The sequence below is a fragment of the Pollachius pollachius genome (genome assembly GCF_949987615.1).
Source record: "Pollachius pollachius genome assembly, chromosome: 19".
Lineage (NCBI taxonomy): Eukaryota > Metazoa > Chordata > Actinopteri > Gadiformes > Gadidae > Pollachius > Pollachius pollachius.
Window position 1 is genome coordinate 1,525,578 of NC_136952.1, and position 18,871 is coordinate 1,544,448.

The following is an 18,871-nucleotide window of genomic DNA, read 5'->3' on the forward strand; positions in this document are numbered from 1 at the left end:
GTACGCGCAAGCGCACTAGATACGCCGGGCCACACAATGGCTACGTGCTGCTGAGCGCCGAACCATGCACGTAACGAGTGTTTGCCAAATTACCCAACAGACCTGAAGGACAGGCCGACGGACTGCACACCGGTAACAGGGACCGCCAGGGACACCGTGTGTGAGTGAGCGGTGTGGTTTTACTGAGCGGTAGGGGTGTGAGTGGCTGTGGTCATCTGCTCTCAGGGATGGCACTGACCTCCTGATCATTGACTCATGCATCTCCTTCACCACCTGCTGCCCTGGGCCGAGGAAGAGGATTCAAAGTCAACCGGTGAGTGGTCCCTGACTGTTCATCATTTGTTGGCTCGTTTCTGCAGCCGAAACCTCCTGGCTGATATGATGATGACGATGACAATGAGTTTGTTTCACAACTGCAGCTTTCCATATAACTGCAGTCATTAGTAAATCTATTATCCCCCTATGCGGGATTTGGTCATGAATATGTCTTGTGGGGACTTTGTTCCTTAATGGCTATAATGACATATTGTCTGCATTGTAGCTGGGCCTAGGTATTTCTCACACACACACACCAGCCGCTGACGTCAGCCCCCGTCGTGTTGACTCGCTCCTCAATGTGATGTAAATAATCTACTGTGTATCTCTCACCACGCTGTAATTCCACTGAGTCACGGAGTTGTAATGATGATAAAAACCGCTCTGCCTTCAGTGCCTTCCTGCAGTCCACTGCCGCTCCGCTATAAAGGCAGCTGCTGCTGCTGCCCTGGTTCAGATAAGAAGGCTGGCTGAGATGGGCGGTTGTCCCCAGTCACAGTCACAGCAGGGTGTCTCTATTCCGAGCAGCAAAGTACAATCGTCCTATCGCTACTCGGAGAGAAGAATGGTGGTGGGAAGCTGTATAACGCGGTTGTCATGAATGCCTGTGTGTGTGTTTCTCACTTCACAGAGAACTGTGGGTGGAAAAATGTCTGAGGCCGCCCCAGCCAAGAGGAAGGAGAAGTGTGAGAACTGTACCAAGCAGGTGAAAGGCCATGCAGGCTCCGATTTTACCTTCAGCTTCCTGTTTGATTCTTCTGTCATATTTTCAAAAACGTGTTTTGCTATCGGTGACTAATGGTTGAAATGACTGCAGTGTAACAAGAAGAACGACGGAGGTGTCGCTACGGCCGAGGAGGAACCTGAGGCCAACGGAGAGGTAAGAACCGTTCGTTATTCTACTTTATTGATTGATCAGTGAAAAAATGTTTTTACGTATTTTGGTTTGGTTTGCGAGTGTGTCTTAGAATGAATACACAAACAGAAAATAGTTTGCCTGCATGTGAAATGACAAAGTCTTCATTCAAAGTCCACATAACTTTCACTGTCTCTCCTTGTCTCCCCCGGTCTCCCCCGGTCTCCCCTTGTCTCCCCTTGTCTCCCCTTGTCTCCCCTTGTCTCCCCCGGTCTCCCCTTGTCTCCCCCGGTCTCCCCTTGTCTCCCCTTGTCTCCCCCGGTCTCCCCCGGTCTCCCCTTGTCTCCCCTTGTCTCCCCTTGTCTCCCCGGTCTCCCTTTCTCTCCCCTTGTCTCCCCTTGTCTCCCCCGGTCTCCCCTTGTCTCCCCTTGTCTCCCCGGTCTCCCCGGTCTCCCCTTGTCTCCCCTTGTCTCCCCCGGTCTCCCCTTGTCTCCCCTTGTCTCCCCCCCTGCTGCAGGTGAGCGGGGGCCCCCAGTTGCTGCTGAGTGCGTGTCTCTCGTGCGACGGCTGTGTGTCCGAGGAGGAGAGCCTGAAGATCGGCCAGCAGAACCTGGAGGAGATCAACCGCATTCTGGCGCTGAACAAGGTGACTCACCCTCAAGACTCGCGGGTTCAGAGTGTACCTCGACCCTGCAGAGCCACACCCCTCACACCCCTCTTACGCACTTATTGTATGTTGTACGTCCTGGCACTTAATGTACGCACTTATTGTATGTTGTTACTTTAATAGTGTAATCTATACTCTGCCCCGGCATGACTTATTGGAATGGCCCATAATTCATTTTATAAGCGCTATTGTTTACCAATGCTATGCTGCTTTTATTACAGGGTCGATTGAACAGTTATTTCAACAGTTATTCAGTGCTTTTTATGTCAAACATTATCTACAGATTTGTTAGGGTTGGTACTGATTAATAACAAATAAACCTTGTTTTATGTTCTTGTCGTGTTACATCGGTAGCCATTTCAGCATGGGAACGACTTATACCATCTTGAACGGAAACATGAGATTTGTTGTTACTTTCACAATGGGCTTTAAGTAAACGCTGCTTTCTCTTCCCCTGTCGTGGTTCCAGAAGTGCGATGCGGCTGAACACAAGGTGCTGGTGGTGTCGCTGTGTCCTCAGTCCTTGCCTTTCTTTGCTGTGAAGTTTGACCTGGACATAGCAGAGGCCACCCGCAAGCTCTGTGGCTTCCTCAAGAGCCTGGGTGAGTTCCATGATGGGGACGAGGATCGGAGTGCGATCGGAAGGTTGACGTCGTTTTTTTATCGGTGAAAGTGGGAGCAATTTAGAGTGAGCGGTGTCGCCTCTTTCATACATGGGTTCCATGATGTCACAACATCCCTACGGCTGCACGTTATATACTTAGTTGAGCCTACATTCATGCATGAACAATAGACTCGCATCCGCAGTCTCCAGACTTTGGAAGTTCACGTGCACAAGCTTGGACATAAACACGGATATAAAACAAACCCTTGATGAAACCACTTAGAATGCTTCTTTCTCCTGCGACTTCAGGAAGAACAATCATGTGTGACTTTCTGTAGAAACTCTAGAAACCAAAATCTTTATGTCAACAATTGCAGGGGAAATCCGGCACTACAACTTTCCTGAATGAGCTTGACTCCTTGCTTGGTGATGCTAGTAACCTCTGCAGGTGTGCAGTTGTTGTAACCTGTGTGTGTCTATAGGTGTGCAGTATGTGTTGTAACCTGTGTGTGTGTGTGTGTGTGTGTGTCTCTGCAGGTGTGCAGTATGTGTTCGACACCACGGTGGCCGCTGGCTTCAGCATCCTGGAGAGCCAACGGGAGTTTGTCCAGAGGTACCGCCGGAGACACCACGACGCACAGGCCCTGCCCATGTTCACCTCCTCCTGCCCAGGTACACCCTCACAACGTGCACCTGTCCCGTTGTTCCCCTCGGTCGGGCGGCTGTGTTTTATTGGGATGCAGGGGCGGAATCCCCAGATGGAGATGGTCAAATTAATTTGGCTTTTGGATTAAAAAAAGTTGGTTTGTGACTTAGATCTTGTCCATCACTTGTTCATCCTAATATAGACATTCAAAGTGGCTTGTGTGTGTGTGGGTGGATGAATGGATGGATGGATGATGGATGTAGAGAAATGGGCGGCATGTGGCTCAGGAGCTAGAGCGGGTTGGCTGGCAACCGGAAGATGCTAGTTCGATCCCTGAGTTGTTCTAGCGGAGTGTCGAGGTGTCCCTGAGAAAGACGCCTCACCCTGACTGCCCCTGACCAGCTGGCTGTCGCCCTGGGGGGTTGACTCTGCCGTCGGTGTGTGAATGGGTGTACGAATGGGTGAATGTTAGGCAGTATTGTAAAGAGCTGTGAGTGGCCACTGGTTAGAAATGCGCTGTATAAACGCAGTCCTTTTACCATTCACCATCTATCTATCTTTTAAGATAAACACACACACCTGCAGTTTGCCAGTCAAGGCTGGGACTTCCTTTAGTATCAGTTAGAGCGTGGGATCAAACCAGCAGCCTCTTCGGGGGGCCACCTTCGTTTTACATTGTGGATAATTGGCCCGCAACGGAGAGATTACAGTGGGCTCCTGGGAAGCAGTGCTCAGAGCTCGGTGCCCGGGCGCAGTCGGGACGCGGGAACCTCCACCCTCCTGGTCCGTCCTGAACCCCGTCTGCCTCCTCAAGGCTCTGCTCAAAGTGGCTCTTTGTGTGTTCAAGGTCGGGCCCGTTATCAAATGGATTTGCTAAATACAGGTCTTCCTTTCTTTGGAGCTCAGAGCAGAGATATGAGGGGGAGAGAAAGCTGTTGGCTAGAGATAGACTGTTCTGGTCCCACCACACCCTCCACCGGAGATATGGACATGGACATACATACATACACAAACACACACACACTAAACACATACACTGTGTAGTTTATTTATCTACTTTATTTTGATCTAACCTTTATTCTATCAAGAACCGTCATTGAGAGCTTCATGTACAATGCATAAAATATAAGGTTCAAGGGTAGAGGCAGCAGCATGATCATAGTAAAGGTACATGTAATTTCACAATAATACAACTAATTAAAAGTGTGTGCGTGTAGGTTGGATCCGGTATGCAGAGCGCGTGCTGGGCAGTCTGGTCACCCCACACATCTGCACAGCCAGGTCTCCCCAGCAGATCATGGGCTGCCTGGTCAAAGACTACATCTCCCAGCAGCAGGTGGGCGCTCTGAACTACAACGAGTCATCACAGCAACAAGCAGAGATCTGAGGTGGCCCAGGCACACGTCAGACAACACACCCTGGCTCTCTTAATGTTTAAACCTTGAGGAATGTCGTTATCACATTAACATAAGGGAGGTGGTGATTAATAAGTTATTCTCTTGTGTATCTGATTTATTAGTTACTATTAACAAATAACTCAGTCATTCTATCAAATAAGTACGTGTGTTGTAGTCCAACTTTTGCCTAACCAGAAGCTACCTTACTGAGGTCATAGATCAGGGGTCGGCAACCCTAGGCATGCGTGCACGGGGCAGCATAATCATTGGCACACTTGAGAAAAAATAAATAATTTATTTTATTATTATTAAAAAAAAAAGATTCACTAATTAAATTTAAAATTTCACTACCAATTTTTTTTTTTGCACTTTACTCTGTTTTGGCCATTTCCTCCCGTGTTCTGAAATGGGATCAATAAATAGTTTTTAAACCTATGTTGTGAGTAATAGAGAAGAAAATATTTTAAATATTGTTGCAAGTGGCCTGTATGCATCGCCTTCACATGGTTTTGCAAAGCTGTACATGTCGTAAAGATATTGATGTGGATGGTTCCAACATTCTCTTGTATTCTCGTTTTTTAAATTTCTCACAGTGCAAATATGTTTTTGAATGAGTTTCTGAAAATGGTGTTTTAAGATTGGACATAATGTAATTACAATTTGTAAGCCTATGTTGCAAATATAACAACCAAAAAAACATTTTAAATGTCGATGCATGATTGTACTTTATGGAAATAGTACAATTCCAGGTCTTCTGGAATGGTTTTTGGTCGCTGTGTCATAATTCAGCTTAATTTTTTATATATTGTTGGTTAAGGCACACTCATTAACAAGGAAATGTCAAACTGGCACTGCAAGTTGAAAAGGTTGCTGACCCCTGTCATAGATAGATAAATACAACTTTATTAATCCCGAAGGGGAAATTCCTGTGTTACAGCACAGCAGCAGTGGAAGAAACAGGATGTAATACAATACATACAAATACAAACTAGTGCTAAGGAAAGCAGGAATAGATGCTTAGATAAATGCTAAAGTATGGACAAACCGTGTAAATTCTAAAGTTGTTTATTATTCCACGACTCTTGTGATAATAACTACATGATTCTACTCCTGAAGCCTTCAGTTATTTGTGTGTATATAGTGTGTCAGAAGCGGCCTGACGTCCTCGTCTCTTCTCTGTCCTCCAGAAGCTGAGCGCGGAGAAGGTGTTCCACGTGGTGCTGGCGCCCTGCTTCGACAAGAAGCTGGAGGCCGTCCGAGAGGAGTTCTACAGCAGCATGCTGGACAGCCGCGATGTGGACTGTGTGCTCACCTCAGGTCTGCCTCGCACGCTCGCTCGCTCACTCAATCGCTCAATCACTTACTCACTCGCTCGCTCGCTCGCTCACTCACTCGCACACTCGCTCGCTGGCTCACTCACTCACTCGCTCGCTCAATCGCGCACTCGCTCGCTGGCTCACTCACTCACTCGCTCAATCGCTCACTCACTCAATCGCTCACTCACTCACTCACTCGCGCACTCGCTCGCTCACTCAATCACTCGCACACTCACTCACTCACTCACTCACTCACTGACAGCAGTCAGCCATTTTTGAGCGGCTCACTTTGTTTTCATCTAAATAGTGTTTTGACCCAGCCTCATGTTGTCGTGTATTTGTTTGACTGCTGGATATTACTATACGGCCAAACTAATGAGAACCGTGAGACTCAATCAAAACAGGATTCCATCTGAACAAAGTGGGTAAAGGGCAGCTTTGGCTATTCTATTACACCAGTGTATATCTTCAAACCATCACTAGAAGTTATGCATACAAAAATACAATTCAAGCTGGAGGTAAAATTGGACACTTTCAATATAATCGCTGGCATGTTTTTTGGTTTTCACAACCTCAGTCTCAGCATTCTTCAAACCATAAACCCCCCCTGTTGCCTATCCTGCAAACATCACAAGGCTGTTGTCACGCTGACATGGACCCCGTATACTTTATCTCTTTCTCTTTCACTCTGACTCCAGCCTCGCTATGACAGTACACGCTCACCTGCTCTGCCTACATGCAACACTTTTATCTCATTTCAACATCTCTCCCACTAAACTCTTGTGAGACAAAATAGCTGAAAGAACAAACTCTGCTGTCTAATGATTCATTTAACATAAACATGTTTGCAGTCAACCCGTTCAGTTCATTTGAGGAACACCGGAGAAGGTAGTTTAAAGGAAAGACATCCTCAGGGTTTCATCACTGACCGGCTCTGAAGGTTCTGACGGTTTCGAGCGTGCTTCATGTGTTTCAGCGGAGGTCTATGACATGATGGAGCGCCGGAAGGTGTCCGCGGCGGAGCTGGACGCTGTTCCACTGGACCACGTGTGAGTGGGCCTTCTCTTCCACACTGGCTCCTTCTCTATGGCTCTATGGCGTGTGGCTCGGCAGGTGGAGCGGGTTGGCCGGTAACCGGAAGGTTGCTAGTTCGATCCCCGGCTCCTCCTAGCAGAGTGTCGAGGTGTCCCTGAGCGAGACACCTCACCCTAAATGCTCCTGACGAGCTGGCCGCCACCGTGCATGGCTGGCACCGCCGTCGGTTTGTAAATCTGTGTATGATTGGGAGAATGTTTCGGCAATATTGTAATAAAGCGCTTTGGGTGGCCACTGGTTAGAAGAGCGCTGCATAAATGCAGTCCGTTCACCATTCACACCAGCTAGTCACTGTGTCCGTGTCCCCATGGGTGCCCACTGTGAACCTGTCAGGCTGGGGGTCACCAGTCACTGTGTCCTCGTCCTCATACTGTGAACCTGTCTGTCTCCCTCTGGCCGTCTGTCTGTCAGGCTGGGGGAGGTGGGCGACACGGCGCCCGTGAGGTACGAGGGCCGTACCTCGGAGGGCTTCCTGGAGCACGTCTTCAAGCACGCCGCCAAGGAGCTCTTTGGCCTGGACGTCACCGAGATCACCTACAGGACCCTCAGGTGGGTCCTGGGGCTCAACCATTTGGGGAAATAATCGAATTGCGATTATTTTTGCCAAATATTTCGATTGCGATTTAATATGCGTTTTTTTTTTTTTTAATTAATTTATTAAGTTCCTTATGTTTTGTATTGTTCACTAAAAAAGCAGTCAATTATTCTTTAGTAAGACCAACGCAACATTGGAAGCAGTCAACATATAAACTGCTCTTTCCTTTAGGACAGGACGACGTGTTGAGATTAATTGATATTATAACATCTTTATTCAACTATTGAATTGTAAAAGAAAAATAAATATAAATCTTACTGATCTCCAGTCAGTAACGGTAACAAATCACCCCAAAAAAATAAAAAATTGAATCGCAGCCTTTGCGATTAGCACATCGTGTTCTATTACATCGCGATTTCGATTTGAATTCGATTAATCGTTCAGCCCTAGTGGGTACCCAGTTATCCACGGGGTCACCTACAGGTGGGTACCCAGCTATCCCACCCGGGAGAAACTCCTCCGTCACAAGTGGGTGAAGTTCCAGAAGGAGATCCATTAAGTGTATTTCTACAGCGGCCAGCCCAGACAGTGTTGATTTGAAACCTTTACGGACACTTTCTCCAAGTGCGTTCTGAACCTCGAAAAGATTACGACTGACGGCCCGAGTTTAAGTGCTTGCCCATCCCCGCCTCCAGCAACGTGATTGGTCGAAACAAACATGGCACAAAAGGAATTGAAACGACCCAGTTCACCCAGATATGAGCTCGTCTGCCATCAGACTTTAGATGACCAACCTAAAGCCTGATTTGGTAAGACATTCACCAAACGCACACGGAACACCACACGCAGGTGCAGGATAAAGCATGTGCAGATTCAGTTCCTGTCCATTGAGCCTGGGGACTTCCCCCTCGGTTGCCATAGGAACCGGGACTTCCAGGAGGTGACCCTGGAGCGGGACGGCGAGACGCTGCTGCAGTTCGCCGCCGTCTACGGCTTCCGGAACATCCAGACTCTGGTTCAGCGCATCAGGAAGGGCCGCGTGCCGTACCAGCTGGTGGAGGTGCTGTCCTGCCCCGGAGGTCAGGACTGATTGGAAACTTTATTCAACAACAATCAACAAGAGGTGTTCAAAAGGATTAAAAAACACAATAAAGCCCAAAGGCTTGTTTCCATTTTGGTCCTTAAGATGGACCAAGATGGAGCTGGTTCCAACCAGCTCTGAACCGTATGTGAACAGACATATGTACGGCCAGGGGCAACCCGTTTCAAATCAAATCACTCTTTATTTATACAGCGACTTCCGTGAAAACTTGCAGGGGTGCAGGGTGCTTAACGATACAATACAATTAAAAAATATAATCGTTTTTTTTATGGATTGAGAGAATGTTAAACAGGTATGTTTTAAGGTTCGTTTTAAAAGGTGTTCACAGTTGAGTTCCTTAGAAGTCGCCCAAGCGACTCAGAGATTATGCTTTTAAATGAATGGCATTAGTCAGCAGGCAGGGTGAGGCATCGTGATGGGCCTGTGCTGATTAGGGTTGGAAGATGAACTCCTTCTTCAGGGAGTCTAACATCCTTATAGCCTTACTGCACTGCCGCTTCATCTCTACATGATTAATACCTCTCCAGTGTCGATGTGGCCGACATTGGAGAAGCTGAACATTATCGTTCAGCTTTACTTTTCACCTTCTGACTCCACTTTCACTACCTCTTTTTATTTTCCCCTATATAACTTGTTTTCACCAGCCTGTGTCCGTGTTCGTCCTGTACACTTTTTCTCTTTCCTGTCCCTGTCTGCGTGTACTATGTCCATATTGCCAGTGTTATCTGATCATGTGTGTGACTGCTATTGACTATGTATGTACTTTTATTGAGTATCTGCACTTCACTTGTACAGTGTCCTTGGGTACCTTGCGCTTTTAAAATAAAATATATTATTATTAAGGGTTATGGAGGGCAATCTCTGGTCCCTCAGCCCCTCCATGTAACCTCCGTGTCGTCTGGCCCCCAGGTTGTCTGAGCGGGCGTGGCCAGGCGGCGGGTGACGCCGCCGGGAGGCCAGACAAGGCGCTGGTGCAGCAGATGGAGGAGGCTTACATCAGCCTGCCCGTGGCCCTGCCCGAGGTCAACCCCGCCCTGCACACCCTCTACCAGGACTGGCTGGAGGGCCAGGACTCTGTGCAAGCCGGCGCCGCGCTACGGACCCAGTACCGGGACCTGAGCCACGCCCCCACCCCGCACATACAGTGGTGACATCACACACGCGGCGGTGACATCACACACGCGGCGGTGACATCACACGCGCGGCGGTGACGTCACACGCACGGCGGTGACGTCACACACGCGGCGGGGACGTCACACACGCGGCGGGGACGTCACACACGCGGCGGTGACATCACACGCGGCGGTGACATCACACACGCGGCGGTGACATCACACACGCGGCGGTGACATCACACACGCGGTGGTGAGCAGAGCTACGGTGACATCGTTGGAAGGAGGGAGACACGAGACACTTCCAGGAGATTCCTCTTAACTCATTCTCAGGAGCAATGCCGTGGCTCTGAAGTGGACATTTTCAAGTGTGCCGTTTGTTCCTTTGTCCACCGGGAGGCGATGTCTCCCCACCGAATAACTTGTAATCCACCTGAACAGAGAAGGTAACGTCTACAATCTACATACCACCCCTTCCGCAACATTCAGATGCAAATGTAACACATGGTTTCAGTGAATGGACGGACGCTTTATCATTTAAGCAATAGACAGGTGTACCTTAATTCTAACTCTGTGTATGCACTGATGTCAAAATGGATATGGTATTTTGGTTTTTCCAAGTGACTTTAACCAGCCTATGTAATGTTTTTTTGTTAATCCATCCAGTACAATTAAATAAGAGGAAAAATTGCCATGGGTAAATGTCTTCATCTTTTGTCATGTCATTTATTTATTTTTGTACAAACTAGTAAAACATATAATTGTTATTTGTTTACAAGATCCTTACAGTTGAACGAACAAAATCAATATTAAACTTCCGAATCATTATAAATTCTTGTCATGTATTATAAGCCACATTTTCGTGTGTGTGTTTGTGAGAGAGAGAGTGTGAGAGCGGAGTGACAAAATACATTTTGTCACATTTTAAGGATCATAGGATTGCATAAACTCTATTTGAGGTGGATGAGTTGATGTGGGGGTCTCAGTTTTAGGATGATTTTATTCTACTGAGGAGGAGAGGAGAGGAGGTGGAGGAGGAGTCGATCTGAGGCGGAGGGGTGGAGTTGGGAGGAGTCTTGGGTGGGAGGAGGTTGAGATTATTAATACTGGAGACGGAACGTCATGAACGCGGAACTAGGACTTCGTTGATACACGGACGATCCTCGCCGTAACACCGCGTGTCACAGTTAAATCGTTGTGTAAACAAATGAATCAATTAAACTATATACGGAAATAGAGTGTGAAATAGTGCCTTTATATTTTACGTTTCCTCTGCGGGATCAGAGCTCCCCTCCCAGTGACCCCGGCTGACAGTCGGGCAGCAGGGAGCAGAAGCGGTCCCACAGAGAGAGAGAGAGAGAGAGAGAGAGAGAGAGAGAGAGAGAGAGAGAGAGAGAGAGAGAGAGAGAGAGAGAGAGAGAGAGAGAGAGAGAGAGAGAGAGAGAGAGAGAGAGAGAGAGAGAGAGAGAGAGAGAGAGAGAGAGAGAGAGAGAGAGAGAGAGAGAGAGAGAGAGAGAGAGAGAGAGAGAGAGAGAGAGAGAGAGAGAGAGAGAGAGAGAGAGAGAGAGAGAGAGAGAGAGAGGAGACAACAGCAACGGGAAAAGGTCCATGCTGTGACCCTGAAGAAGATGAGTAGCCCTCAGGTCCTGTTGAGCAAGGCAGCAGCTCTGAATGTACTCTGGACTTCTGGAAGACGGATCAACCGGTGTAATGGCGGTAAGACACAGTTATCTTGATAGAGGTACCTTCACCTCACCAACCTTCCCATTCACATCTTCCCTAACCAGACCTTCTTGTTGGTCCTTCTCAGATTTCCGAGTGGTCACCAGATCTGCATCTTCAGCCGCCCACCAGAAGGTTTGTGTTGTTGGCGGTGGTCCTGCAGGCTTCTATACAGCTCAGCACCTGCTGAAGGCAAGTACTATCCACTAAATGGGTTTAACTAATAGCTTACTATTTTTTTAGTGCTGTGTATTTTTATATTTGTTTTGTTTGCGTTTCTGTGAAGCAAAGTAAACTTGCACCCCGTACAAACTATGAGAGTGTGTTAATACTCACAACTACTTGTTGTACACTCTTTATAATGTAAGGACAACCCAAGACTACTTTCTCTCTCTAACTATACGTTGCCGCATCAGGTGCTGTATAAAGTGTCAGTGGCATACAGGACAATGGGTTACACATGTGCTGACATAGGACACAGATGTATAAAAGTAAGCATGCCCAGGCAGATTTTACATCGCTAGTTGGCATCCTGTAGCCTTGAGACAGTGATCCCATGCTCAGCCCTTGGTATGCTTCACCTCACAGGACAGGAAGGACATCTGATGGAGGTTATGAGGGACTACATGTTATACGTACACTACCATTCAAAAGTCTGGGGTCACTTGGAAATGTCCTTATTATTTACAGAAAGGCAACGTTTTGGAAACGGCAGATTTTCAATGGAATATCCACATAGGAGTAGAGAGGCCCATGTCCACCAGCAACCACTGCATTGTTCAGCTAACTGTGTGAAAAGGCTAATCTATGATTAGAAAGTCCTTGTGCGATTACGTTAGCACAGCTGAAAACTGTAGAATCAAAGTGTGAGTTTTCATGGAGAACATGAAATTGTCTGGATGAGCCCAAACTTTTGAACGGTAGTGTTCTTATCTTGAATAAAGGACACTATGTTCCAGTTGAAGGACACATGTGGTGCTGAGTAGGAGAAGGGAGCAAAATAAGTTAAGGAAAGTGAACCGATTAAACGTTAGCTTACTGAATACGTTTGCCCTTTGACCTCTCCCAGGCCTGCCAGGATGTGCAGGTGGACATTTACGAGCGACTTCCTGTCCCCTTCGGGCTGGTGAGGTTTGGCGTTGCGCCAGACCACCCAGAAGTCAAGGTCTGTGTCCTTGTACACACACACACGCACACGCACACACACACATCCAGTGGATACTTGGATCAAAATCCCTCCTGCATGGACTGAAATAAGATTTGGTTCATTCTGTGTTAAAGGTGATTGTAGTGTGTAGAATTTTGTTGGACTTGGCCGAACTGTTTTATATTTTTTCACCTTAGGATGGAGGTGCTCGCAATGTTGCACGGTCATGTTTCTAGAGAAAGCCAGGGCGGTTCTAGAAAGGAGACTTTTTTCATAAAAATAATCATAATCGCTATCTTACTTGTAAGCACTGATGACTTTTACAGACTAAATAAGTAGGAACCTCATCACCTGACACTACTTAAAGCTGTCGCAGACAATGACATCCTTTTGGAAGTACAGGCCATCGTAGCTCTCCTAAGTCGTTGGAACGAGAGAGGAGGTTTGAGTTCAGTCGGTTCTGCGACCTCACCCCTAGATGGCACTAAATCCTACACACTGCGCCTTTAAGTATTACTAATGAACAATCCAGATGCCATTATTTTGTAACCGTAAGGCCAGATCTCTGACGTGGTTTTGTCGTCGCTCCCCCTCCAGAACGTCATCAGCACGTTCACGCAGACGGCCCTTCATGCGCGATGCTGTTACTACGGCAACGTGAACGTGGGGACGGACGTGAGCGTGGAGGAGCTGATGGAGGCCTACCACGCCGTCGTGCTGGTGAGGACCACCTTAACAATAATGATGACACACTGTTTGTTCTTCAATAGAAAGCCATTAGAAAACCATCACTCTACTGTGTGTGTGTGTGTGTGTGTGTGTGTGTGTGTGTGTGTGTGTGTGTGTGTGTGTGTGTGCAGAGCTATGGCGCCGAAGGGAACCGGAGCATGGGGGTGCCAGGCGAGGACCTGGAGGGCGTCTATCCTGCCAAGGACTTTGTGGGCTGGTACAACGGGTTGCCAAGCAACAGAGAGGTAAATCGGGGCGCAACTAAACGTGGAACTGCCACTGAATGTAAGGCACTTGTTGTCAAGCGCTTTGAGAGGCTACAGGTTAGAACAGGGCTATTTAAATACAGCCCGTATACAATCTGTGATCTTCTCTCCCTGGTCCAGTTGAACCCCGGCCTGGACTGCGAGACAGCGGTGATCCTGGGCCAGGGTAACGTGGCGTTGGACGTGGCCAGAATACTGCTGTCCCCCATCGATGAGCTGAAGGTAGGAGCCCCTCTAAAGCCGGGCAAGAAACAGAATCTATTCTTGAGTCAGTTAAAACTCAGTGAAAGCTGTGGGAGTGTGTGTGGAGGCCGATGGCTGGTTCAGGCACACCTGTTGCACATTGTGTAATCAGTGTGCACAGGTTAAACAGGTCATCACAACACGCACTCGGAGATATCTTCTGCATGGCAACATGGTGCTATTGAGCCGTCATGTTGCACACTGATTGCTCTATGTGCAACAGGTGTGCAGCCTCCCCCAGCCGCAGAGTCCAATCAGAATGACTCGGGCCAGGTGAGGCTGCTTCAACCAGCCACTGTCCACACACAAAAACATCTGTATAATTGTATGCACTCTCCCTTGTGCAATAGACGTCTCCTCCGTCCTTCTGCCATCGTGCGATCCCACCTGCACTTGCCTAACCTGCTCTTACTTTTCCTTAGTGATTGGGTGGGTATTGGTGCTGTTGTTAAGATTCTAGAATCTCAAAGATCCATCAACCCACCCTGCACCTCTGATTGACGGCCTAGATGGATTCCCAGAACCAATTAGGGAAGAGATGCTCTGATTGGTCCAAACTGATCCAGGAGCTGTATTAGCCATCGTAGCTCCAGCCCCTTTACCGTTGTCGTGACGTGTGCCCTGCAGAAGACGGACATCACCCAGAGGTCCCTGGACGCCCTGGCCCAGAGCCAGGTCCGCAGGGTGCTGATTGTGGGCCGGAGGGGACCCCTACAGATAGCCGGCACTATCAAGGTGCCCCCACACATCTCCCTAAACCTGCACTAGGTCACTCGTCACTGCAAGGACAAGCATAAACAACCTGTGTCAAAACGTAATTAAGTGAAATTCTAATTATTTACATTCAGGGAGTTTAGCAGAAGCTGTTATCCAAAGCGCCTTACAATAAGTACATTAGTCAGAAGAAAGAGAAACAACAATATATCGCTGTCTGTACACTAAGGATGTTCATAGAAGCCAGTGCCAAGCACTAACGATCACTAGGTTCACCCATTCCCCGTATGCAACAGAGATAGCTAGGATAAGATGCTACACAATGCTAAGTATTTTTTACACTTGATAGTGTCCATGTCTTGGTGCTCAATCCTTGCACTGTTACTTATTTGTGTTCTTTTAAATCTCTTAGGAGCTGAGGGAGATGGTGAACCTGCCAGACACCAAACCTGAGATGGTCGCCTCAGAGTTTGAGGGCGTGGCCGAGGCTCTTAAAGGTACAGGCCGTCCCTCTAACCCTCCACTCACTTCTCTCATAACAGGACATCATTCTCCTATCCTGCTACCCCATTGGCCTGTTTTCTTATTAAACCAACACTATTCGTTAAACAACACCCCAAGTGTTTAATAAATACTGCCCATCCCATTTTGGAAGAAAGCTCTGGACATTACAACGGTATTCATACTGTTGCTGGTTTAGTCTCAGTGGGTGGACTTGGCAGTTTGGTTTGTCTAACATTCGCTGATCCTGGGAGCGCAGCATGGGGTTTCCAGCCGAGGTGGGAGGCTAGGGATGTCTGAATGGGAGCATGCAGGTCCTGTTTAAATGCAGGGCTCTTAATGCTCTTAAAGCACATTTTACGGATGATTGTCCACATGCGAGATTCCCCGGGACAAGGCCGTCGGTGCGACCTTCTGATGTGCGTTCCTGATCTTGACCCGGTGGATGAAGGGCTGGAAACGGGCCAGAGTGTTTGTGTACCAGAGGCCTTGGAGCCTTGAGCCTTGAGCCTTGGAGCCTTATAGCCTTGAGCCTGTCATAGTTCTTAATTAACTGGGAGAAGCTAGAGATCCTCCTCCCCTGATTCTAATCTCCTCTTGGACCATTTGTAAGGGACTTGTCACTGGGATTAGTACATACCACTATGGTTTACCACTATAGTATGATTTCAATTTAACAATCTTTTTTAACCATAGTGGTGGGCTGTGGGGGACTAAAGTTGGGTTTATGGTAAAATGAATAATCTCCTTTCTAAGAATAGCTAAGCTCTATTACACAACAAAGTATCCATTGGTGATCTATCAGCGGCTCTCGAAGTGATGCGACGCCTTCGTACTTTGGCTGCCTTCATTGAAATTAAGGGAGCAAAGTAAAAACTAGCAAATGATTAGCAAATCATTTTCTGCAGAAGAAGAAACAACAAGTCGGCAGCTGCTGCCTCAAATGAAATAGATTATTAAATGGACGTCCGGTGATTGTAAGGGAATGAGTGGAGGAACGAGTGTGGGATCGGATTGGCTGTCGCCACCTTCTGTTTGTGAACGCCATGTTACTGTTATTGACCCAATTGAACACTCCTGGTATGTACATCATCTACACGTCACTGATTATTAAGTGAGTACGAATACGTCTGCAAAGCTCTTAAGGATGACGCATTTGGCGTGAGACGCACGCATTTCAACCCGTTCACACGCTCAAACGCTGAGAAATGACCAGGATAACGCCAAGTTGCGCCACAGTGGAACAGGTAGGAATCAAGTGGGTTCCCCGTACAGTTCAGTCCTGACCCCCACCGACAAAATCTCCCCCTGAACCCAGTTCAAAACTTGAGAGCCCTGCACGGTCTGAACTCTGCGTCGCCCCCCCCGGCAGTGATCCCGCGGCCGCGGAAGCGTCTGACGGAGCTGATGCTGAAGACAGCCGTGGACGCCCCCGCGGAGAAGGAGCGACTGAGGCGGCAGGCGGCGTCGCGCTCCTGGGGGCTCCGCTTCCTCCGCAGCCCCCTGGAGGTCCTGGCCGGCCCCGACGGCGCCCGCGTGGCCGGGATCCGGTTGGCCGTGAACCGCCTGGAGGTGAGCACACCCCCGCTCCCCTTGGGCTCCTTAACTAGTGGTGGGGGGGGGAAATGTATTCTGTTCAGTATCGCGATATCTTGCGCACGCAATTCTATCGATAAAGTATAGCAGTCTTTTTTTATTCATTTTTATTTTTTTACTACTGTGGGAATAAGACAAACTTGAACTCATCTCACGAGGTACCATTTAGAGTTAGCGGCCCCTGAGGAGGTGTAACGACCCAAAGTTGTGGTCATACCTACAAACTCCGAAAGAGCGAAGAATATCACTGAGGCGATAGCCTACTGAATCGCAATAAATCGCAGAAGCGAATCGCAGTACATGCTGTATCGCAATATGTTAACAATCAATAATATTGATTTGTGGCCCAAAAATCGCAATACTATCGAATCACCCCTTTTTTTCCAATTCCCACCCCTATCCTTAACCTCCCACACAGAAGCCTTTCGTTCCTTTACAGCTACCCACTGCACCGAACTCAACAGGATGTGTTTCTGAATCCAGTGTCTCCACACACCGCTTTTAGAATCTCAAAGAAAGGGACATTAACTTATTATTACCATTATTACAACTTATTATTATGGAGGGGTGTTTATATTTATTTGTGTGTGTGTGTGTGTGTGTGTGTGTGTGTGTGTGTGTGTGTGTGTGTGTGTGTGTGTGTGTGTGTGTGTGTGTGTGTGTGTGTGTGTGTGTGTGTGTTCAGGGTAAAGGGGACGGCTCCGTGGCCGTGCCCACGGGCGAGGTGGAGACCGTGGACTGCGGTCTGGTCATCACCAGCATCGGCTACAAGAGTCTCCCCATCGACCCCGCCGTGCCCTTTGACCCCCGCAAGGCCATCGTCCCAAACATCCTGGGCCGGGTCCAACAGGCCGCAGGTACTCATGGGGGGGGGGCCTGCAGATACATGCATGTATCTACAGGTCGGTTGTAGTTCAGAGATTTTTGGTCCATGCATCGTACAAACTAGTTTGTTTAAGGCGGCCACTCCCTCCATTCACACCCTTAAGCTTTGGGCGGCCCTCCCCATAGCCTGAGGAGGAAACACACAGCGGACAGTTCTGAAAAGGCTCCTAGGAAACACCTTTTTAGCATAGCTTTTGGGTAACATTAGATCTTTACCCTCTCTTGCAGATGTTATCAGGCTGCTGTCTTATGTTAAAACATTTGCTTTTAAATCTATGCCTTTATGTATTTATATACATGTGTGCATTGTATTTTATCCTTTATGTATTTTTTCTTTTTTTCTCTCCTTTGTTGTGGAGCACATGGCTTTCCTCCATGTCTGACGTCTCCTATATGGATGAGGTTTTGGTTTGATATCTTTAGTTACTGTGCCCCCCAGGTCTTTATTGCAGTGGCTGGCTGAAGACCGGTCCCATCGGGGTCATCGCCACCACCATGAACAACAGCTTCGACACGGCGCAAAGCGTGGTGGAGGACCTCACCTCTGGCTGCCTCGACGGGACCTCTGCCAAGCCTGGATCCACGGGCATCGGCCCCCTGCTGGACAAGAGAGGTACTGCTCTCCGTCTGGCACCTGGTGTAGTGCAGGGGTGAGAGATTCCTCACTTGCTAAATAAATAATCCTATTTCACTCTTTAATCATTTAAGTTAGCAATGGGGTCTGTCGTTTTAACATACAAACATCATAAGCCGCTATCAGGTGCTCCTCGTGCCGTTAATGAACCCAGTCATTTGCAGACCCCTAATTAACTTGATGAGCTGCACCTGTTTTCGCCCCTACTGTTGCAGCTCTGTCTTGTCATTAGGAATCGTTTGGCTCATTTCTTTGATAGTTGGGTTCGGGAACCTTTGATGAAAAGGTTTTATGGAATATCTAATTAAGTTGAATTGAGTACATGTATTATGGCAGTGTCTCACACACTCGAACATCTCGGTGCCTTTCCACCGTTCAAACTAATAACGTGTCGCTTGTTTATTCTGGAAGTGTTGGTCAACACGGACCAAGATGGCGGCCTTAAACCTCCAGGCCACATGATCTAATCTCTCCTGTGTGATTGGTTGCAGGCGTGAAGCCGGTGTCCTTCTTGGACTGGGAGAAGATCAACCAGGAGGAGAGGAGGAGGGGCGCGGCCCAGGGGAAACCCCGGGAGAAGCTTCTGGACGTGGACGAGATGCTGAAGACTGCCCGGACCTAAACCCCCAAGTTACCTCCTGATTCTGAAGACTCTTTATAACGCGAATAAAGGCTGCTACCTACACGGATACATGTGGCTGGAGGACCATCGCACTGGAGATTCAACACAGTTTGCCACAAGAATAAGATGGTGTGAAACCACGGACTGTGTTGCAATGCAGACCAAAA

At 48.1% G+C, this 18,871-nt stretch overlaps 2 protein-coding genes across 3 annotated transcripts; both read left to right on the top strand.

Annotated features, from left to right (window-relative positions):
- Window positions 1–9: 9 nt before the first annotated feature.
- Window positions 10–10,477, top strand: narf (nuclear prelamin A recognition factor). Of its 2 annotated transcripts, XM_079756719.1 has the most exons (12): window positions 10–313; window positions 947–1,021; window positions 1,133–1,195; window positions 1,689–1,817; window positions 2,308–2,440; window positions 2,980–3,114; window positions 4,306–4,424; window positions 5,673–5,802; window positions 6,778–6,850; window positions 7,308–7,445; window positions 8,353–8,510; window positions 9,443–10,477. In XM_079756719.1, the coding sequence occupies exons 2-12, from the start codon at window positions 965–967 to the stop codon at window positions 9,682–9,684; spliced, it is 1,377 nt and encodes a 458-aa protein (XP_079612845.1). In that variant the 5' UTR covers window positions 10–313; window positions 947–964; the 3' UTR covers window positions 9,685–10,477. The 2 variants fall into 2 exon arrangements, with proteins under 2 accessions (XP_079612845.1, XP_079612844.1); XM_079756718.1 differs by lacking the exon at window positions 10–313 and having other exon boundaries at window positions 654–1,021.
- A 730-nt stretch (window positions 10,478–11,207) lies between these two features.
- fdxr (ferredoxin reductase) lies at window positions 11,208–18,713 on the top strand. The gene is made up of 12 exons (XM_079757063.1): window positions 11,208–11,361; window positions 11,456–11,559; window positions 12,437–12,532; window positions 13,112–13,234; window positions 13,375–13,488; window positions 13,630–13,731; window positions 14,380–14,487; window positions 14,879–14,963; window positions 16,340–16,539; window positions 17,249–17,420; window positions 17,888–18,061; window positions 18,574–18,713. The coding sequence occupies exons 1-12, from the start codon at window positions 11,274–11,276 to the stop codon at window positions 18,702–18,704; spliced, it is 1,497 nt and encodes a 498-aa protein (XP_079613189.1). The 5' UTR covers window positions 11,208–11,273; the 3' UTR covers window positions 18,705–18,713.
- The last annotated feature ends 158 nt before the right edge of the window (window positions 18,714–18,871 follow it).